At 37.3% G+C, this 23,732-nt stretch overlaps 1 protein-coding gene across 23 annotated transcripts in view; it reads right to left on the reverse strand.

The window, feature by feature from the left end:
- Positions 1–23,732, reverse strand: part of PARD3 (par-3 family cell polarity regulator) — a 639,255-nt gene that overhangs the window by 250,468 nt on the left and 365,055 nt on the right. For 16 of the 23 annotated variants that reach the window (XR_004348311.1, XM_032621837.1, XM_032621835.1 and 13 more), the window contains 3 exons: positions 21,558–21,596; positions 9,833–10,021; positions 8,377–8,547 (listed from right to left, as the gene is read on the reverse strand). Coding sequence is in view for 22 of the 23 variants with exons in the window: in XM_032621837.1 (XP_032477728.1) it covers positions 8,377–8,547; positions 9,833–10,021; positions 21,558–21,596 (399 nt within the window). In the remaining variant the exon portion in view is untranslated. The remainder of the gene's footprint in view (positions 1–8,376; positions 8,548–9,832; positions 10,022–21,557; positions 21,597–23,732) is intronic. The other 7 variants (XM_032621841.1, XM_032621839.1, XM_032621838.1 and 4 more) reach the window with 1 other exon arrangement.

Here is a 23,732-nt window from a genome sequence, read left to right on the forward strand (position 1 = left end):
TAGAATCTGCTAGATAAACAAAGAATATAGGTGGATTCGTATCACCAAGAATTAAAATAGTATGTGGCGTTCTTTAGGACAGCTGTGCCTTATAAAGTCATATACTTCATAAACATATTATGAGTGAGAACTCTGTATTAGTAAAGCCATGAAACAAGGAGGAACAAAGCACACAAATCCTCCCAGTGTGGGCTCTGAGGTTAACCCCACCAACTAAAATCTTATGATGCTTTGGAGCTGGCCGGCAGCCAGAGACAGGGAGGGCTGGGGGGTGGGGTGGAGGGGCCCGTGTGGAGGCAGGGAGCAGAGCACAGCAAAGTGGAGAGAGGACTGCACATTCCAAACAGAGGAAACCACAACTGTGGCTCCTTCACCTGAACAAATTATTATTTCTGTTAGAAGCTATCATCTGTTTAATATAAATGAGATATTTAATGAAGTTCCGAATTGCAGACTTATCTCGCCCAGTTTGATAAGCACCGGGGAGATTTAATGCACTGAAGGGTCAACACAATTACAATTGGAGGCACGTCAAACTGCGGGAGAATAATAAACTAGCAGCGCTAGTGAATTAGACTCAATAAGGTTTAAATTGTGAAATGAGGATTTGTTTTATTAGTTGTTTTTTTTTTTTTTTTTAAATTGCAGCTTACAACTGACAGCTTTACTGAAAAGTAAATTAAATATTCCAGGTCTTAGATGTAAAAAAATACAAGAACATTTTCTGAAAGAACATTATTCCTAAATTCCAAGGTACTCTGGAGAAGTAAAAACAAACACAACAAATACCCAATACCTTAAAAACAGGCATGTGTGAATTTTTTTAATGAGCACATACATTAGAGACCTGCTATACAAGTCTCGACACACAAGACCTGCATCCTACACAATAATTTATTTAATCATAAGGCAGACAACACATCCTCGAGTTTGCTTTACAAATACATTTAATTGAAGCATATAACTGCAATTTTCTAGATGATAAAATCTTTATAAAGCACCTTTATGAGAAATCCCTAAATATCCCAAGAGGCTATTTTAGAATTTTATAAAGTCAAATAAAAATTCTATTTTAAAAATAGCACAGGCAGGCTTTCCAGAGAAAAACAATAAGATGCCTGTTCATTAGGGACCTTGTACTTGAACACTTTCATGGGAAAGCTTCTGTACCTCCCCACCTCCCTAACCATGTCTAATTTGCATCTCAAAAGACAGATTTAAATGAAGACATCAATGGCCAAATACATAAATATTTAACAGAAGACACAATGCCTTTTAATTTCTTAAAAAAAAAAAACTGATTGGAGTACAGAGTTTTGTTTTAAATCTTCTGATGATTTTTTTTGTTACAAGCAATTGAGTTTAAGGAAGAGGAATGCATCGCATCCTCAGAATGGGAGCTTAGCCACTCCAAGGAGGGCAGTCCTGGAAGACTGGCCTGGCCTTCCTGCAGTATGGGCTGCTCCCAGGCCCTTCTGATCTCCACATATAAAAACCTTATCAAATTAAGCTTAATTCAAAGAAGACACCAAAATAAAAGAACTGCAATTTTCACTTTGTCGTTTTAACTGCAAAAAATGTTCTTCCATTCAACAGAACTCAGTCCCGAGTAGGGACAATTGTGTGGGACGCCCTCAACTCCATCCCTAAGAAAACAGGAAAGCCTTTACATCCATTAAAGAAAACTATGTTGCAGCAAGATAACTCATACTGGGGATCAGCATAAAGTGATACAGTCTCTTCCCAGAGTAACGTGGAGATAAATGTCCCAGGCCAAAGAATATCCTATATTCTGTGACCCGGCCATCGATTTCACTTTGTGGTCACTATCCTCACAAAATAATAAGTTAGGTGAGTCATAAAGACTCGTGCTGATCAGTATCTATCAGAACTTCATTTACAAAGACACAAAAATTGGGAATTACCCCATACCTATAAACAATGTAATGTAGTACGTTCTTAAAAAGATATTCAAATGATCATATATTGCTTTTATAATCAGAAAATAATAAGTGCTATTCAATAACAAAGAACTGGATATTGTCCAGTGAATATGCTTCATATTATACATTTGGCTTACTCTTCCTAGGAAAAGGTAAAATATTGGTTTCTTTTAAAAAACTAATCCAATATCTGTGGGGCTTAATAAAATCTCAAGTTCTTTTAAGTGTGCAATAGTGGGTCAAATCATGTCTTTCACATAAAGAAAACGTACCCCACCATCTCAACTAGAAACGGTGAAAAGCTGGCATAGATATGGCCCTAATCCCCTCCAGCAAACCGAAACCTGGGTCCCAGTTAGTAATTGGCACGATCTTATTATCCGATATTTCAGTCTTTATAAGCTTATTCTATTCTATCCCCAATTCCTGGCACAGAGCAGGCACTGGGTGAATAACTGGATGAATAAATTCATTTCTGAGTGAATGACTCAGAGTTTCCTTAAATCGGTTTCGAGATCTCATATGTATCGGCCATGTGGAAGCGGGCCTTTAAAGCTAAGGGCACAGCACAAGGCTGAAAGTAAAAGAAAGTTGATGGAGATTACAATCACACATTGCAGAAAGGACTAACATCCGAAGGACTAGTTAACACAGGACAATGAATAGTAAGACAAGGTCTAGCTTTCTTTGGAGAAGAGTGGCTGGAGTTTCAGGGTTCAGTTCCAGGTTCTGCTTTCACGCAGCACTACAGCTAATGTCCTCCACGTTCCCATGTGGCTAACAGCACTGACCAGAGGATGAAGTAAGCCTGGATGTGACAGACCCAGAACGCGATGGCCTGCCTGACGCTGGGACTCATGGGTTTACTATCCACCTCTTCCCAACACAGCCAGAGTATCAACTGCTTGAACCCCACACTCACAGGCAATCAGACCCTCTCATGTGCATAAGAGGGATGGACACCTTGCTTCTAAATTACTCTGCCACTACCTTGGCCTTGCAGCCATTAAGCACCTCATTTGGCTTCTCTGTATTTATTTCTTCATATATAAAATAAAGAAAATCATAAACGATACCTTAGGTCTCTTCCTATTCTAATGTAGCTTTCTAAGAGAATTAAACGTAGAGAGACAATTCACTTTAAAGTAGTCCTTGGTCAGTTCAGTAAGTTTTGCCAAATTGATAAACCCATGTAATGTACACCCCTCTCTGGATAAAGGGCATTGCCATCACCTCATTAAATTCCTTCCTATTATTTCCCACTCAATCCCAACCCGTCCAAAAGCAACCAATGATATTTTCATCCTAGAATAGTTTTTACAGTTCTAGATTTTCATATAAATTAAATAATAATAACATAATAATAAATAATATAAAAATTAATAATCCCAATTGGTAATCAGTTTGTCCATTGCTATAAAAATTTCTGCTGGGATGATTAAAGAGAGTTTATTAAATCAATAGGCCAATTTGAGAGAACTGATACTTCAGTGATACTGAGTGCTAATCATATATCACTCCACTAATTTAGGTCTATTTTATTTTTCAGTGACGTTTTATAGAATTACGAGTACAGAGATTACCTGTGTTGTAAAATTTATCCCTAAGTATTTTATGATTTTTGATATTACGGTACATGATATTGATTTTTATTTTACTGTCAAATTGTCTATTCCTAGTACATACAAATAAAATGGATTTTGTACATTGGCCTACTGTCCTATGATCTTGCTAAATTCACTTACTTGTTCTAAAGTAATTGCCTTGTAGATTCCTTAGGATTTTTTACGTAGAAATCATGTTATCTGGAAATAAAAAGTTTTATTTCTTCTTCTTAAAAAAAAAAGTAGTCCTTGGTGACTAAATTCCTCAGCATGGGGGCTAAGAGAAAACTTACCTGGTCTTACTCTCTATTGGTACCAAGGCAGGCTTTATATGAAATCATGTCTAACAAAGATATAATGAGGTGACTGCAAACTAGGTTAAATTGCAGTAATTCCTACAAATACTAATTTCCTTGGAACATTTAGAATTATCATAATTCTCCTACACAAGTTGACTTTCAATACCCATTTCTCAAAGTTCTCCTTCAAAGTCCTCAACAAATTTGTCCTTTGCAATGATACCAATGTTTCTGCCTCCTGCTTTATGTATTCTTTCCAATGGAAGAGATGCCAAAAAAGTTCATCCATCCTTCAGGAGCACAAAACAAAGGAAAGCCATTTCTTTTCTCTCTCTTTTTTAAAGAAATAATTACAGCTTATGGAATGTTTTTAAATACTTAAGTAAGAGCATTAGAGCTAAGGAAAGTGAAGGAAATCCAGAATCACTGCTAAAACATGAATTCTGTTACCTTGCCTTGTTAGAACTTCAGTGTCTAACAGTAACTAAGTTAATTTTTTTCTTCTAAAAAGGCTCGACTCTCTGGGATTATTTCCCTCATCATTCAGTCCATGTTTAGGTGTCAGCCTTGGGTTGGACCCCAGTGATGGAGAGATGAACAAGGTGCCAGCCATCTCAGAATTTGCAGTTCCCACCAAAGAAAACCAGAGAGGAACCATGATGGTGTGACAGCTGCCGCCTGAAGGTGAGTACCCAGGGCTACGGAAAGGCTTTGGAGAGAGGATACTGAAATCTAAAGGCTGACTTTTCTAGAACAAGGAGCAGAACTGACTCATGTGGAAAATCCAGAGGTGAAAGGCAGCATCAGACATCTGAGAAATTTCAGGTCGTGTAAGGGACAGGCTGGTGGACACAGGGGCTGGTTTGTGCACGTCCTAGTGGCCACGTGATGGAGACTGGCACCCATCCTGGAAAGGAAGGAAAGCTCCCGAAGAGATTTCGGCCGGAAGTGACACGATCAGTTTGTTTTGTGGGAAGATGTGCCTTACTGCCGTGTAGACAAAATGGGTTGAGAGAGAAGTCCTTCAGGGAGCTGCAGCAGAGAGCCCGGTGAGAGGATGGGGTAAGGGCAGGGGGATGGAGAGGAGGGAGGGAGGAGAGAGATTCCAGAGAAGGAGGCAACAGAGATAGAAAAGGCATTTGAGAAGTCAGAGCCACCCCAGATTTCCAGCTTCTACAAGTAAAGAAACAGTGGAGCTATCTTGGGGGGAAGGAGGACAAGGTAGATGAAGAACTGAGGGAGGAATGGGTTTTGGTGGAAAAAGCATAGGTGCCTGAGAGACATACCAGTGGACATCTCCATGGGTGGCTGGACAGAGGGATCTGGAACTAGAGTAGAGTCCTGAGCTGAAAACAGGACCATGGGATTCATCATAAGGAAAGTGGTACCTGAAGACCAAGGAATGAAGGTCTCCCAGGGAGCATGTGAGGAAGAAGACACAGCCCAGAGAACGCCTTGAGGAATACTAACCAAAAACGGAACAGGCAGAAGAGAGCAAGCTTAAAGGAGACAGAGGGCCAGAGAGAAGCAGGAGAAAAGCGGAGAGAGCTGGCACGAAAGGATTCAAGAACGAGGCAGTGTTCACAGACTCCTGAGAAGTCAAGTGGAAGGGATTGAGAAGCATCTTCTAGAACATGTCTCAAATGTGCTGTATGGGGACAAAGACGAGGGAAGTGCAAGGGAAGATGGTATTTCATGCCGAGAGTTGCCAATTTTGAAGAAAACATACTAAGATAACAGACAGCACTTCCCACATATAGAAGAGGGCAAGGGAAGAGGTGACAAAGCACAAAAGATGTTCTTCTGCGAATTTTCATCTTCTCTAGCTTGAAAATAAGTATGCAAACCCTTGATTTAAAGATGAGTTAGTAAAATATAATTCTGTGATATTGTCAAAGGCCGGACCACACGGCTGACAGATGGACCCAGGAGGAGAGAACTCAGCACATTATTCTGGCCTGAGGTTCATCTGTGACAAGACACCCTATGCTTATATCAATATTTACGGTAATATAACTTACACGTACCCTTCCAGTAATCCAGGGAGATGTTTCTGCAAAGGTACTATATAAGTACAACGGCAGCAAAGTCACGTCTTAAGACTTATGGGAAGCTGAAATGAGCTCTTCTGTCTTCACAGAATCCTTCAGTTAAACCCTGTCAGTACAAAAGGCTTTTCGCTGGTATTACAAAGAGAGCACAGCACTCGTGATAAGATTTTTTTTTGACATAATTGCTTTATAAGCTTACTGTATCCTAAGAAATAGTAATAACCAGCAATGTATGAAAATGATACCGTAAAGAATATTGAATATTAAAGTCTATTACTGCCTCTGTTCCCTTAAATCATTTTCATTCACATAAATTCATATGCAGAAGTGAATGAGACGGAGATATTGCAGTGGGATTCCAATTCCATGTGTTTTATAGGGCAACAGGGGATCAAATCAGTGCTTTCATCAAAACGTTTTCAGGTTGGTATAGGTTTGTTTGGGGAACCACCTGAGCCAGACAAAAACACGTCTGGATTCAGGATGCTGCCCTTCAGTCCATTTCTTACATTTTAAGTCCCCCTATAACATTTCAATGTTTCTCTCTAAAGGAAAACTTTGAGAAATTTTAGTTTGTTTTTAAAGAGACTAAGAATATGATCTATGGTCCAGGAGAACGTCCAGAGAGGGAACTCCATCTGTCTGTATTCACCACCTTATCCCCAGGATCTAACTTATTTTCTGAATGTAGTAGATGCTCAATGAACATCTGTCACACGAATGCAGTCTTACGGTATGTGGAATTATTCCATTTTTGAAAAAGACCTAATAAAGAACACTGTGTCTTGTGAACTTACTGTGGAGAATTTTTCACATAGCTCTTTGGAGGACTTACATTAAAAACGTCAGTTGGGCTTCCCTGGTGGCGCAGTGGTTGAGAATCCGCCTGCCAATGCAGGGGACACGGGTTCGAGCCCTGGTCTGGGAAGATCCCACATGCCGCGGAGCAACTAAGCCCGTGTGCCACAACTACTGAGCCTGTGCGTCTGGAGCCTGTGCTCCGCAACGGGAGAGGCTGCGACAATGAGAGGCCCGCAAACCGTGATGAAGAGTGGCCCCCGCTCGCCGTAACTAGAGAAAGCCCTCGCACAGAAACGAAGACCCAACACAGCCAAATAAATAAATAAATAAAATAAATGTATAAAAAAACAAAAACATCAGTTAATGATTTGGAAACCAATAAAAATTATCATTCAAGAAAGCCAATCCCATAGCCTACCCTGAGGGATTAGCATTTATATTTATAATTAAGAAAGTACATGTTTTACTTCCCACAGTTTTCCACTCTGAGGTTTTTAGTTAAGGTGACACTGTTCTCTTGTTGTTGTGGAAACTAATTTGTTAATTAGCATTAAGCCGCTCTCCATTTGGAAAATAAAAACAAGTGTAAAAAAAAGTCTACGGTCAGTAAACTTTCAAAATTGGTCACCTCTCCACTGACTACCCACTGAGCACAAGGGTATGTGGCAAAATCCTATTGTATTAAAGGATCAGATGAGCCATCATCGATGGCTTGCTTTATATATTAAACACAGATTTTAAAACTAAGAAAAACACCTAAGCAGTTTGGATATACGTTCCAGTTTGTACCATTTGCTAATCATTTTCTCTTAGCTGACTTAAAAATGTGAGGAGTTGAGCATCAATAAAAACAAAAACGACAAACGTTATACTTTCAGCAAGCAGGTCCCACCTGTTTCCTAGAGGTGGCACATACTTTATAAAAATTCTTTGAAAACACTCTTTTTCAGGTTCTAATATTAATTAACAAATCTGTATATAATTCCCTTTACATTCTCAAATGGCCCGCTATGCAAGTCTACTTGGTATGTTTTTACTATTTGGGAAGACAGATGATCACACCCCTTGGGAGAGGAAACCTTCCCACCCATTGCCTAATTACAGACGGCAGCACATGTGCAGAACCCACTGTGGTTTTATGCAGGAGATACCACTGAAAAGGCAGCCCCTCCGGAGGAAAATACTCAGCCCTACAGTGAAGGAGAAAGGGGGCCAGGGGGTAGGAAGGGGGGCTTACACTTCTGACAATGTCACAAGAGAAACAGACTCTCCCCTGTGAGGGGCTTTACAAGAGGCCCCCGTTTTAGATAAGCAAGGGAACAAGCAATCACTTCAATGTTTCTCCCTCCTGGTTCAACACCGCTGAACAGAAGAGAAAGTGCGGGCTCTGAGCAGGAAGGCGTGGCCCTGTTTCTTGAACCCAGCTAAAGGTGCCTTCGAGATCCCAGTGTTATCTCTTGAAGTGGCAAGAGAAGTATTACTGCACACTTAGGGATATTTTGATCACAGAATTAAGAAGACAAATCACAATCCACTGACAGTACAATAAACTCTAGCCAGCAAACATAATTGAGCCTTTCAAGGCAAAGCCCCTGGACCTGCCATTCTTGGCCCAATGTTAGGGAAGAACTTGGTCCTGTGACCATTTCAGATGCCCCTTGTCTTTCTCATTCTTTACCTCGGTGCCTTTGGTTATTCTCCTTGCCACAATGAGCTGGATCATTCCTCGCTTGTTCCCTTCGGTGGACATGGACCTCCGGAGGGTTTCCATGGCATCCTGGTTTGTCTTGCCCAACAGGGATTCTCCATTCACTGCTATCAGTTGATCGTTCACCCGAAGCCTCCCATCCTGGGAAGGAGGCAGGTTAAAAATAAGTGCCATTAAATAGTCTGTGATGAAAGAAGCTGCTTTCCCTTTCGTTAAATAAATAAATAAATAAAAACAAAGCAAAAAGAAAAAGAAAAGGGCTTTAATACTAATGGATTATGCCCAGCTGAACACCAGCATAATAATGTGTAAGCGGCCCTTGCAGCCTGTGTCTACTTCTATCATTTATACATTTGTAAATCAAGTCATTATCATAATCTGTTTACCAAAATAGCATACTAATTCATAGGACACAAAGTGATTACTTTCCTGCTTCCAGAGACACCCAGAGAGGTTATTCACAACCTGCAAAAGCTCCAGGCTATTAGACAATTGCAGAGAAGTGCCCCTTCACAGAGAGCCAGGAAATTTTCTCTAGACTGGGAAACAGAAGTGACCCATGGGAGGGGATGAGAGGGGAAGGGAAGAGAGTAACCTTTCCAGTAGGTTAGCTCTGTGCCAGAACCTGAGCTAAGTCTTTGCAGAGATAACCTCCATTTCACCGTAATGACCATGGGCTGTGAATTCTGTGAGACCCAAAACGGGGAGTCGAAGATATGAATTCCTCTCAGTGAGAGATCACTGAGATTGCACTAGTTGTTTGATCATGGATGGGGTATTAGGAAGAAAACAGAAAACATTTAAGTGTTACAGGGTATCAGAATACGCTACCCCAGAACACGCCACTTTGGCATGGGGATTATTTTAGCAGAAGGCAACTGAGAAATGGCAGACACAGGAAGGGGGACCTGTCCTCCCTGCGTCTGGCTGAATGTGGGCATAAGGTTCTCCTTGTGAAGGTGCCCCCTCTCTTCTCCAACACCTGGAAGGGGAGAATGACCCTCACCACCAGAGACAGAGGTGCACTGAGATGAGCCTACAAAATAAGCCTTTTCTACCATCGGTTTCCTTCGTACATTTACCATCCCACTATTTACCACACCTGGAAGTCCGAACCCTCTTTCTTTGTCTAATCCCTACTCCACAATTTATCAGCATTTGCTAAAATGGTATACAAGCTTCCAAGTCTAACTGCTTCTTTAGGTTTTCACTTTTCCTGTGGAGCCCCCATCAATCAAATTTGTAAACATTTTCTCCTGTTAACCTGTCTTTTATCGGTTTAATTCACAGGTCACAGAAACAGGATCTAAGAGGGTAGAGGAAAGAATTCGCCCTTACTGCTTCCATGTTTCCAAAATAAGAATAGGGCTGTAATTAAACATTTTTGTGAATGAGCATAAGCTTGATAATGTTGACATTTGCTTACTTTAGATGCTGCTCCTCCATTAATAATGGACTTGACGAAGATTCCTAAATCTGCGTGGTTCTCCTTTGACCGGTTACCTTTGACACTGACGCCAAGACCAGCAGATCCTGAATCATTCAGCGGAACTTCAAACGTCAGAAATTCCCTGGTGCCATCAGGTGTGAGAACAGTATCCTCATCTTCTGCTTTCTAACAGGAAACAAAATTACGCATTATATTCCAATGTTTCTTTCTGTTATTTTTAAGGACTGCTAATGAGCAGTTCTTTAATCATAACAGGCACAGTATCTCCACCAAAGTTCCACAACAAGATCCATGATAACAGCGCATCTGCATCCCCTCCAGATGATTCCTGGAACCAGCTGCTAATATTTTTATGCGGTACTTGTTTCAATATGGAAACAAACCTAAACCAGATTCTGAGAAATACAGGGAAAAAAATGTAGCAGAAGGACTGAAGTCATGCAGACTCAGAGTTTTGGTTTGTTTTTTGTGGGTTTTTTAAAAATCTCTTTATATATTCTAAACCACAGGAGAAAAACAGTAACAGCAGGAAATCAAAATAAATAAATATAACTCATTTGTCCCTTTGTTTTTCACTAGAATTTTCAATGTTATTAATAGTTTAATGTTCACTAAGGGTGCATCATTTTATTCACAAACAGTAACAAATCCTGATGATACAAAGTCAGCAGAAAAAACGGTATTCATTTTCAGAGAGTCACTAGAGAGTTTTAACCTTCGACATCTGTGAGACAAAGTAGAGATAAACAACATTAGAGAAATTTTTTTCCACAGTACTGTATGATACATCTACAGCTGGGGATATTATTCAAGCAATATTGTTTAATTAAAGAGTTGTACATGCCGGCTTTGACTTCGTAATTGTAGCCATCGAGTGCATAAAGAGACTGTTGCAGAACCCGACACGTTTGAGATACACGAACTTTTGCTCAGCTCCCCTAAAACAGCAGGGAGGAAATGAATGCTTCAAGTATAACCTGATGAAAGGCAGTGAGATGACATATTAAAATGTCGGACACCGGAAGAGGAAGCCATCTGCCTTCTGTAATCCTCTTTAGGGACCCCAGCTCTACACTGGCCATCTCCAAAGAGATGAGGCCAGAGTTCTTTATCAAATTCAGCATTTCATTTTATGTCACATAACAGACATGTGGCACAGCTCTTTGAATCATAACTAAATGCCTCATCTAGTCCTACAACTTTTCCTCCTTCTCTTTTTGTAATTTTGGAATATTTCTCCAGCAGCCACCTATCCATTCAAGCTGGAAGTATCAAATTACACTTGAAGAATGGTTCAACATCTAATGGTACATAATTAGGCTGGAATATAACGCATCCTTTAAGGATAGCACTTTTAAAGAATGTTCAATTACACACATGAAAGCCTATTGCAGAGCAATGGAAATGTAGGTAGACTTCAGTTTTTTTCTTTGTCTCTCAACACATTTCTTTAAATTTTCTAATAATTACCAAAATTAACATAATAATGATAAAATAATTTTAAATATTAATTTTTAATAATAATTTGGAGATTTAACATGCAATCTCAGATATCTCAATTAGATGAAATAATTTTTGGAAGTACAGAGTGTATCAGTAAGAGATTTTTTTAAAAGATTATCATAATACAAAAGATATGTTATTTTTAAATCTCCAAATCCATAATAACATGATTTTTTAAAGTTCTTAATTTACTAATATTCATTGTTAACATTCTTTGTGCCATCTCAAAAGATAGCCTCAGAGTTATCAGGACAAGGTGTGTTTTTAAAAAAAAAATCATTAATATGTTAAAAACAGGAAAACTATATATATAATAAAGAATATTACAGAAAGAACAACTTGAAAAGATACAGAGGGATAGTATGTTAACTATACAAAGTAAATACATTTCAGTATCAAAATCAAAATAAAGCCTATACCTGCCCATTATAAAAGCCTTTTTACACTTAAAATATTCCTAGAGAATAAGTACAGCTCAAATAAAATCAATGGATTTGGGAGAAATAAACATTAGATACATCAAAACATTAACATCACATTTAATATGCATCACATTTACTATGACATACTTACTATTGACATCATATTTACTATACTATCTTTATATACTTGTTTTGCTCTTAAAATTTTATTTTCATCCATATGGTTCAAAACAATTCAAGAGTAGTAAATAAAGACCTTGTGTGAACAAATACAGCTACTTCAATATAAAATCTGTTTCTGATGTTTGAAATACAAAATAGTATCAAAACACACTACAGCCCCTCCTACTTTAAATTCAGAAGTAACTGAAAGATAAAATTCACTCTGTGAATCAGAATCAGTATTTATATTCCTGGGAAAGTTGCACTTGAAAAGACACGGAAACCAAAGACAGTTCTTAACTGGGCACATTTAGATCTGATCACTCAGTACGTTTATTTGCCTCAAATCTGGAAGGTTCTCAATTGTCACTTACTGATTTATATCGTTTGGCTTTTTAACGTTTACTGATTTTGACATTTCCATACATTTTACAAAGGCTTAAAATTCTCATTTTTCTTCTACTTGAAAAACCAAGATAAGGAGCTGACTGAATGTATGAAGAGAAATTTTAATCAAGTTCGAGTCACTTCCTGACGTGCCCTGCTCTGAACCTGTCTTAAAGGAGACTGCATCCTCCATGGGAAAGTTTCATTTCTTATGAAAACTGCAGACGGGAGTAATATTCTTTTTCAGCTTTCTTATCACGTCTTAAGTCATTATTATCATTAAAAACATTTAAGTGAGAGATTGTACTTTTCCTTTGATATTGCATTATCAGTCTATTTGGCTCTTGACATAAGACTGAAATTAATTCCAACTTTGAGAACTTAATGCTCTGGCAGCAAAATGTTTTAAAAAATCTGCTCTTTAAAAACCATTTTTAAGGCTACTTTATAGAGAATTTTCCCAAAATCTTACTAGTATGGGGATCTCTTCATTCTGATATAAAGGAGAAGCTAATTTTCTATCACCTTCGATTGTTACTCCATCCAGATTCTGGACTATCTCAACCGTTTCTTGAGTCAAGTTCTTTCTAAGGAAACATGATGAATATTTTGTTTCCCTTTAACTTGCTCCTCAAGCCATTTGGACATGAATGTCACTCAAGTGCACATTATGTCCCTCATGTACAGACATGTATGTACCCCAAGTGATTTTCTATCAGTGCAACCTGTCATGTTTTCCCTTGGCCATTACTCCATTGGCATTTTTGCCTTCTAACATCCAGAAAAACAGGGTATTTTTGCTAAGCATATTAGAAGCAGGGAACCTACTGCATGGGCAGTATGAAAGCTGTTTACTTTCCCGCCATCCTCAGAACAGCAGAAAAGATACACACATATCTGCAGCGAGACAGAAAAACAGCCACAAATGATCAGCACAAACAGAGGCAGTTTTCCTGCCTCTCCAAACAAGCCCCCACTGCTAAGGGGAGACAGCTGGCCCACAGGCCACTCTAAGTCTGCAGTTAATCTGCAAAATGGGTAACAAGGAAGTAAAAGTTGATTATATTACATGGCCGAAACATAATCATTGGGCAGAGATGAGCGCTGGGATGGGGATGACGGGCTAGGAAGGAAAACCTTATGATGGATCTTAAAAAGCAATTATGCCGTCATATTCTCACACTTAACACCTGTTTTCATACAAGTTAAAGAGAAAATACACTTATTCTATATCTCGAGATTAAATAATATGCAGGTAGAGCAGACAATTGATAACAACCAGTTACGGTTTTAATCAAGAGGAGGATTTTTTTAAATAGAGAAGTTATCGTGTTTATTTCTTTGCATAAAGGATTAACCCTCCAGTTGCTTTAAGCTACATATTTTAATTTATCCCATATGTGAGATGAATGTTTATGCATGATATTTGTGTTGATATTTTAATTATTCTTATTAGCAAAGTTAAAATGTCACATCTGGCTTTATTGTGCTCTTTTCTGATTTAAACAGTAGATGTAAAATAAATAACATTTAAAGAATTTTAAAATGTTTTGCTTGATGCTACAAATTCTGAGGAAAAAAACAGGTTTTGTACAGTTGTTAATCTGTAATGTGAAGCCAGAAAAATCCTTACTCAATCAAAGAAATGTCACACAAACCCAAATTGAGGGACATTCTCAAAGTAATTTGCTCTTCAAAAATGAAAAGAAGGGCTTCCCTGGTGGCGCAGTGGTTGAGAGTCCGCCTGCCGATGCAGGGGACACGGGTTCGTGCCCCGGGAAGATCCCACATGCCGCGGAGCGGGTGGGCCCGTGAGCCATGGCCACTGAGCCTGCGCGTCCGGAGCCTGTGCTCCGCAACGGGAGAGGCTACAACAGTGAGGGGCCCGCGTACTGCAAAAGAAAAAAAAAAAAAAAAAGAAAGAAAGAAAGAAAGAAAAGAGAAACAAAGGTAAACTGAAGAAATGTTCCAGATTAAAAACGACTAAAGAGGCATGACAACTAGACGCCAGGTGTGATCCAAAGGATTTGTTTCTTATGTATTCGTTCATTCATTCACATCTGCACACCATGAAGGACACTAACTGAGACAACGGGTAATACAACACTGTTAAGTCAATGTTAATTTCATGGCTTTGGTAACTAAACATGATTACGTAAGAAAATGTCTGTTCTTATTAAAGATAAAACTACCATATGATCTAGTACACACACTAAAGATTTACAGATAAAGGGGAGCTACGTCTACAATTTATCTCAATTCTGGAAAAACATATAGTAGGAAGGAAAGGAGGAAAAATTACAGGGAGGGGAAAGGGGAATGAGGAAGAAAACTGCATATCAAATGTGGCAAAATATTAACAATTGGGGAATGTGGGAGAAGGGTATACTGGAGTTCCTTAGGCTATTCTCAAAACTTTTCTGACAGCATGATGTTTTAGAATAAAAACTGCACGTAGTAATTAATCCAGAATAGTTTTGCTATATCTAATAAAACAGTTCTTATTTTAAAAACAGACATTACTACCAATATAATCTTTAAAATAACTTGAGTTCAATAACAAAAAAGATCATAGAATAAATTTTAAAGATATTAATTTTTACCACTATACAACAACAATAAAAAATAACTAAGATATGTTCCCCAAAGGAAAATACACCAAACATTAGGAAATCCTTAACTTATTATAGTAGAAGTAGGGAATTCCAAATGAATCCCCTAAAAACTGGTAAGAGATTCACTATACAAAATCATTACTATTCTTGTAAGATCATGAAAATATTATTCTATCCCAATCTTGGAATAAGATTGTTTTAAACTAAGTTTGAGTCATTTGGATTGAAAAGTATTTCATTGAATCATGACTTTAAAATAGGTTTGAATATTTAAAGCACTAGAAACAGAACACATTTTATAAAATTCTTTGTGATAACAGCAACATTAGATGCTCAAAACCAAACTATTAAGGTCAGCATATGATTAGTGTGTGACAGTATAAATCTTCAACAAAAACTCCAATTAGAGAATTTTGTACTCTTTCATCTGTGTTACCTAGGATATTGAAATTAATTTACATTATAGGCCTAAAGAAATGTCTGATGATCAGTTTATCCCAAATAACTTATACAAAGTTTTGGATGAAGGTGTAACAACCCGTAATTCAGTCCCCCGCTTGGGGCTCCCTATTTGCTTTGTCTGATTTGACTATTTTTCCCAGCTTTGTTGAGGTATATTTGACATATAACACTGTAAATTTAGGGAGCACAGAGTGTTGATTTGGTACATTTATATATTGCAAAATGATTACCATCACAGCTTAGCTAATACACCTCCATCACACCACAAAAGTACCATTTCTTTCCTGTGGCAAGAACATTTAAGATCTACTCTCCTAACAACTTTTGAGTATATGACACAGTATTATTAACTATAATCACCATGCTCTACATTAGATCCCCAGAACTTACTCATCTTATAAGTGGAAGTTTATACTCTTTGACCAACATCTAATACATTTATTTATTTTATTTTTGGCTGCGTTGGGTCTTCATTGCTGCGCGCAGGCTTTCTCTAGTTGTGGTGAGCAGTGGCTACCCTTCGTTGTGGTGCACAGGCTTCTCATTGCAGTGGCTTCTCTTATTGCGGAGCACAGGCTCTAGGCGCGTGGGCTCAATAGTTGCGGCTCGTGGGCTCCAGAGCACAGGCTCAGTAGTTGTGGCGCACAGGCTTAGTTGCTCCGTGGCATGTAGGATCTTCCCGGACCAGGGCTCGAACCCATGTCCCCTGCATTGGCAGGCGGATTCTTAACCACTGCGCCACCAGGGAAATCTCAACATCTCCTTTTTTCCCTCACTCTCCTGGTCCTCACTACCACCATTCTTGTCTCTGTTTCTATGAGTTTGGCTTTTTTAGATTCCACGTATAAGTGATATACAATATATATATGTATATGTATATAACATGTATGTGCATGTATACATATACATATGTATATATATACATATACACACACACACACACATACATCGTTATCCATTCATCCACTGGTGGACATTTAGGTTGTTTCCACATCTTGGCTATTGTAAAAAGTGCTGCTGCAATGAACACAGGAGTGCAGATATCTCTTCAAGATCCAGATTTCTTTTCCTCTGAATAAATACCCAGAAGTGGCATTGCTAGATCATATGGTAGTTTTATCTTTAATTTTTTGAGATAACTCCACACTGTTTTCCACAGTGGCTGCACCAACTTACATTCCCACGAATAGCACACAAGGGTTCCCTTTTCTCCACATCCTCACAACTTGTTATCTCCTGTCCTTCTGATGACCATTCTAATAGATGTGAGGTGATATCTCATTGTGGTTTTGATTTACATTTCTCTGCGGATTAGTGATGTTGAGCACCTTTTAATGTACCTGTTGTCCATCAGTATGTCCTCTTTGGAAAAATGTCTATTCAGTTCTTCTGCCCATTTTCTAATCAGATTGTTTATCTTTTTGCTATTGAGTTGTGAGTTCTTTATATGTTTTGGATATTAATCCATTATCAGATATATGATTTGTAAATATGTTCTACTTGTCTTTTAATTTCATTGGTTTCCTTTGCTGTGCAGAAGTCTTTATATTTGATGTAGTCTAATTTGTTTATTTTTACTTTTGGTGTCAAGTCCAAAAATTCATCACCAAGACCAATGTCAATGTGCTTACCCCATATGTTTTCTTCTAGGAGTTTTATGGTTTGTGGTCTTACATTCAAATCTTTAATCCATTTTGAGTTGGTTTTTGTACACGGTGTACAATAGAAGACCAGCTTCATTCTTTTTCATGTGACAGTCCAGTGTTCCCATCACCATTTATTGAAGAGACTACCCTTTCCCTATTGCATATTCTTGGCTTCTCTGTCATAAATCAATTAACCATATATGTGTGGGTTTATTTCTGGGCTGGCTCTCTATTCTGTTCTATATGTCTGTTTTTATGCCAGTATCAAACTCTTTTGATTACTATAGCTTTGTAATATAGACAAATCAGGAATTGTGACGCCTCCAAGTTTTCTTCTTTCTTAAGATTGTTTTGGCTATTAGAGATCCAATAGATTCAATATGGTTTCAGTGAATTTTAGGGATTTTTTTTTCCTATTTCTGTGAAAAATGCCATCAGCATTTTGACAGGGATTGCACTGAATCTGTAGATGGCTTTGGGTAATATGGACATTTTAACAATATTAAGTCTTCCAATCTGTGAGTATGGAATATATTTCCATTTATTTTTGTCTTTTTCAATTTCTTTCATCAGTGTCTTACAGCATTCAGTGTGCAAGTCTTTTATCTCCCTGGTTAAATTTATTCCTAAGTATTTTATTCTTCTTGGTCCTACCGTAAATGGGACTGTTTTCTTAATTCCTTCAACTGTTTTCTTAATTTACAGTGGGGCCAACATGGTAGGCTTTACTTGATATACCACAACCATTAGTTTATTAAGTCTATGACCATGCTTATTGACTAGCTCATTAAATTTCCAAATCAAGATTATAACCTGTCTGAAGTTAGCTTATCAAGATGCTTCCTGATCTTCAGGGAGGGTCCCCAAATCTCCTCAATGTATCCTTGCAGTTTCTACAGGGAGATCTCACTAACTCTTAGAATGAATGCTGAATTCTTGACATTTAAGCATGTTTTATGTCTTATCCGTATGGTCTAGTATCATCTCTGAACACTATTATTTTCTAAAGCCCTACTTCTATCCAGTAGCTCTGAATATGTTTTATGTACAATTATATTCTTATATGGATCTTACCAAAGAGTTCTTGGGGGCCTTCCTAAGCAGGTCTGCATAGTTCTTTGAAGCCCAAAGAAGAAACTGGCACTTTGGTGAGTCAAGGCCTGATAGCCTGTAGGTAAATTCACTACTTCATTGTGATGGTTACTTTTGTGTCCACTTGGAAAGTGTTTTTGGATGAGATTACCATTTACATTTGTGAACTCTGAATAAAACAGACTGCCCTCCACAATGTGACTGGGCCTCATCCCATCAGAAAACAGAACAGAAAGACAGGTCTTCCTGAGCAAGGGGGAATCCTCCGGCAGACTGCGTTTGGACTTCATCGGCACCATGGACTCTGCTAGGTCTTTGCCTGCTGGCCCACACTGCAGATTTGGACTTTCCAGCCTTTATAATCACACAAACCAATTCCTTAAAATAAATCTCTGTCTATATATCTACACATCCCATTGGTCCTGTTTCTCTGGAGAACCCTAATACACCCATGTATTGTCTTGTCCAACCTGGACATCCACAGGACTAAACTATCAAGTGACTGAACTTTTCAAAGGCAAAGGAGTTTGTTCAGGACATGGAATAAGTGAGCTTGAGCCTCTGCTAAATAATTCAGCTTTTTGTCCAATTTTGAATGGACAGATAACCTAAAACTCAGTAGGGTTTCTAGTTGCCCACTCTCACTAATTAATATTTAGAAGATGTACAAGAAACCTGCATCTCAGATATTTAAAAGGTCTACCAACTATCGGTACAGCTCTACTCATCTACCTAAATGACCTTTTTAAAAATTTCTCGGACTTAATCAGTTCTGGGAGTCATTGTGATAATCAACTAACAAACAAATTGAGCTTGAGGACATTCCATTCTCAAAGTGCTTACAATCACAGAAAGTTTAAGTAGTATCAGAGAATTTTGCGACTTGAATAAATTTAATGATTTGCCATCAAAAGACAGAGCAGAGATCCTGGAATTCAAGTTTTTAATTATAAGTTAACATGAAGCCTTTAACAGCCCAAAATGGTATCACCTAGCAGGAGCAGAAAGAGAGGCCCAGATGTGAGAGAGAAAAGAAAGAACAAGAAACCCAAAAGAAAACATTTAGACAAAAACAAAAACAAACAAACAAAAAAACTGTACTTTCTTTAACTTAGCTTGGAAAACTCCTACCAGAAAAAAATTCCCGTTTGTAATTGAAAGTCAGACACACATACACATGTATCATCTCTTTTGTTAAGGGACTGAATTGTCATTTGCTCTGGTATGCTATCAAGAACACAGAAAGCTTGTGGGTGAGGAGTGAAGTAGAACAAACCTAGACATTCTCAACGGAATACCACATTTAAAGTCAAAGCTGCTTCTTCCCGTTAGCGACTGCAAACTTCAGAGCTAATCCTCAATCTCCTCACAAGGACTGACTAAATGTTTTGAAAGAACACACTTATCTTTACTGCTTATATCATCATTTTCCATCTCAGATCATCTTAGGCATAAACAGATATAGTTTATGTGTGAAGTCATTCGCTTTTCCAAAAAAGTTCTATGATATTAAGATTCCAAACACCGAAGAGTGGTTCTTCACCCAAGGATCACGTTGCAAAATGCCTTTAGCATTTATCTTGCAACTCTTTCACGGTGTGGTTATCGCTCTGAAAGGTTTTTAATATATATAAGCAAATCTATCAATCTACTCTCTTAGGACATTTGGCTTTGTCATGCTGGGACGAGCATTTACTTTCCAAAGTTAACAGAGAAACTTTTCACATATTTTCTCAATACTTTTTGGTATGTTTTTAGGTTTAATTTCATAATTAACTGGGATTTATTTTGGTGTATATTGAGAAAAAGGAATCTAACTTTTTAAAGTGAATGGCCAATTGTTCTAAACACTAAACAAACCACTCTTTACCACTATTTTGAAATGTCTCCTTTAACAAACATGCACACACACGTAAACACTGGGACTGCTTACATAATCAGTGTGTTTCAATGATCTACTTGTCTGTCCCTATAACAATATCATGCTATTTAAGTATTCTAGCTTTAAAGTACATTTTGCTATCATTATTGTCTTTTAAAATAAATCATTCTTGTGCCCCACTTGCCTCTTCAGAATCAACTTGTCCAATTTCCCCTCACCTCTCAACATACCTATCGCCATCACACCACACACACACACACACACACACACACACACACACACATATAAATACTATTGTGATTCTGATTAACTATCACAGACCTATTGATTTAATGGGTAAAAAATGAAGGCTGTGAATTTCCTACAACCTGTACTTATGAATGTGTAATGTTCTCAAGGTTGTTTACTGATTTTCCTCTGAGGTCTGATTATTCATCCATTTTTGTAATGATGGAATATTTGAAAATAACATTTTGTTTGTTTATTAGGTTCAAAGTTGTCTGGTTATGAATGTGTCAAGAAAAATTAAATTATGTAATGCTATTATTAGTGTTAATTATTTTATTCAATTTCTTCATATTCTTACTTTATCTGTCTATCTAACATGCCAAATTTTGGAAAAATATGTATTAGCATCACCCACCATGGGTATGGTTTTGCTAAATTTTCATTTTACTCACAAAGGTTTGGGAATGACATGTGTTTGTGCTGTGCTGTTTAATATATAAAAGATCCTGACTGTTGGAATTTCTACTGGATGATATCATGTGTCAATATAAAACACCCTCTCTTTTTTCCCCATGCAAGGCACCCACACAAAAAAGAAGATAAGTTCAGAGACTGATATGGCAATCCTTACTTTCATTATGTTAGTACCACCTGTTAGTACTCAACTTGTTCCTTTATTTTCAGCCTGTATTAGGATTTGTCTTTTAAACATCTATTTTTTGCTTTTTAATCTGAGCTGTGAAAACTTACTCTGGTTGGGAGAATTAGCCCCTTAAAATACACTATAATAACTGATAATAAATAACTCATTAAATATAAGTTATTATGACAATATGTTTAGTCTAATTGCTGATACTTTATTTTTCATGTTTATGATACATTTTTATTGTACTTTTAGCCCTCCCTATTTTTTCTATGCCTGAATTGTTTTCTTTTTTCATTTTTCATTTTTGTAGCCACTTATAGCACTTCACAACTCATGAAGTCTATATATAGATAGACAGATAGATAGAAGTTAAACTACTAAGCTCAACCATTTGACTCCCTCTTAATATGCAGGTCTTTAATGTCTCCTTTTTATCCCTGCCTGATTAAAAATAATCACAAAATATTCTTCATTTGGGGTAGTAGCAATAAGTCACTTAAGGTAAGACCACTTTGGGATTTATTAAATCTTTGTATATTAGGATCTATTATGAGCCAAGAAAAGAGAGGACACATAACTTCATAATTAATTAGTAAGAAGTTAGTTCAATTTATGTTTCCGACATCTCTGCATCCTGCAAAAGACAAAGCTCTTACCGTTTCTTTTGGAATCTGCATCTGGCTTGGCTCTGCATTCTAGAAGAATTGAAGAAAAACATAAATACAGACTGACCAAAGCCATCTTCAACACACAGGGACACAAAGCTTTACTCTCAAGGAAAAATTGTTTGTTCTTAAAATCTACAAAATATATAGAGGGTGATTATAGTAATGGCTGATATATTACTCTGTCTTGCGAACTTTCACTGATGTGGTTATATTATCTTATGTGTGTGTGTGTGTGTGTGTGGGCGGGGTTGTTTAAAATTAAAAATTGTTCTAGATGTAAATTTTTACTTGCTCATTCACAGTGTATCATGAATTTATTATTTGGAGGCAAACAAATCTCACGAAACTGCTTTTCTATTCCTGGCACTGTTTCTAATTTTGTTTTCTAATTTTCCCAACTAAGTCTAAATTATAAGGTATATTGTAATTTGATAGCTAGACCAGATATTAACAGTCTGAACCACGAGCATTATACTTTACAATATTACACAGGTTATAAATGTGATTTTTTTTTCATGTATTATAGAGTTGTTTTAATTAATAGATAATTACAAGGTTGACTTATAAAAAAAAAAAGGGTACCTATTGATAAAAGTATTTTGTTTTAGACACAGAATTTAAACACAGACACCCCAAACAGAGGAAAAGAGCTCTGTTAATTGGATTGAAAGATCATTTTCAATGCACTCCTTTAAGTTTTCAGAATTTTCTTTCTTTTAAACCTTGAATAGCAGCTGCAACGTGAATAAACTGACGGCCTACTGGCTCACTCCTTAATGAAAAGCTCACAAGCAATAAATTAAATAACCAAGAAAAAAAAAAAAAAAAAAGGAGGCAGCAGAAGGGGAAAACAGAAGCCTGGAAGATCAAAATTGGACCAGAAGAACTTGAATAACCTTAAGCTGGTCTGTGCTGGCACTAACTCGGGAACGGCTGTAAGAGCAGTGTTTAAGCTTTGGCAACCTAATAATGCCAACTATCACCCAGGCTCAGATACACTGAGGAAGGACTAAAGCTTTATCGCATCTAAAGCTTCGTGTTTTTTTTTAAATTTTTTTTTAACTGCTCATTTACAATTTAATAGAGACAACTCCAGATTTAGGATCAGGTGGCATTTAAAGCACAGAATTGGATAACAGTGGGGGGAAAATGGAAAACCAAATTTAAATTGAGAAATAATGCATTAAACATTTCTAAATAGAAATAAAGACGTTTTCATCATTTCTCAAAATCTACTTAAAACACAAGTGTTCAGTTTTCAGCCCTATCACAATCTGAAATTTCCATGAAATCATAGTAAATTGTCAGTGTGTGTGTAACCAAGAGATGGGATATTCCCAAGACTAAAATCTGTTTTATAATAAAAGGAAATTTTTATTAACCATGACACATCCATACTGGAAGGATTAGCCTAAGAGAATTGGAGCAATCGGACAAATTTGGGAACTGCGTCCCTAAAACCTACTGCGTCCCTAAAACCACTCTAGTATATACGGATTCATTATTGTTTAGATAAAGCTAAAAGCTATCTGAAAAACAGGGCAAATGTCCTAAAATGACCCAACTAGAATCTGTTTTGAAATATTTAAAATACCACTTGTACTTGAAGTAAAACAAGTTTCCTACCACATCAAAACAAAAGATAAAGGTGATTCCTCCAATTATATTATTTCTACACATAAATGAAACCTACCACTTTTTGCAGAAAAACATTAAGAACTGTGTCAATTTAATATACAGATTTCATTCACACAAATACTATGTAAATACCCCTATCTAATATTTAGATGCACTGACATATGTATAAAAAGTGAAATAAATAGTTTGCAAACAAATGCCTTTTCATTTCATTTACATCATTCTAAATAATGTCTATGTTAGGAATTAATGGCCCTGGGGCTTATTGCAACTCAGGTCTTTTTACTTTCAATAAGAGTTAATTAAGGTCCTCTTTTTCATACAACAGTAAGCAAGCATCTTTATTTGGCTTAGCTACATGTACCATGAAAACTTGAAACATGAAAATTTGTCATATGTAGTGGAGAAGATGGCAAGCTTTCAACAACAGCCTCTGAAGTGACAGTTATGGAATAATCGACATCTCTGTATTCAATCAGTCCATCTAAAAGCGTTCAGTAATAAACATTTGCTGTCCTAGAAAAT

Source organism: Phocoena sinus, chromosome 2 (assembly GCF_008692025.1).
Source record: "Phocoena sinus isolate mPhoSin1 chromosome 2, mPhoSin1.pri, whole genome shotgun sequence".
Taxonomy (NCBI): Eukaryota; Metazoa; Chordata; class Mammalia; order Artiodactyla; family Phocoenidae; genus Phocoena; species Phocoena sinus.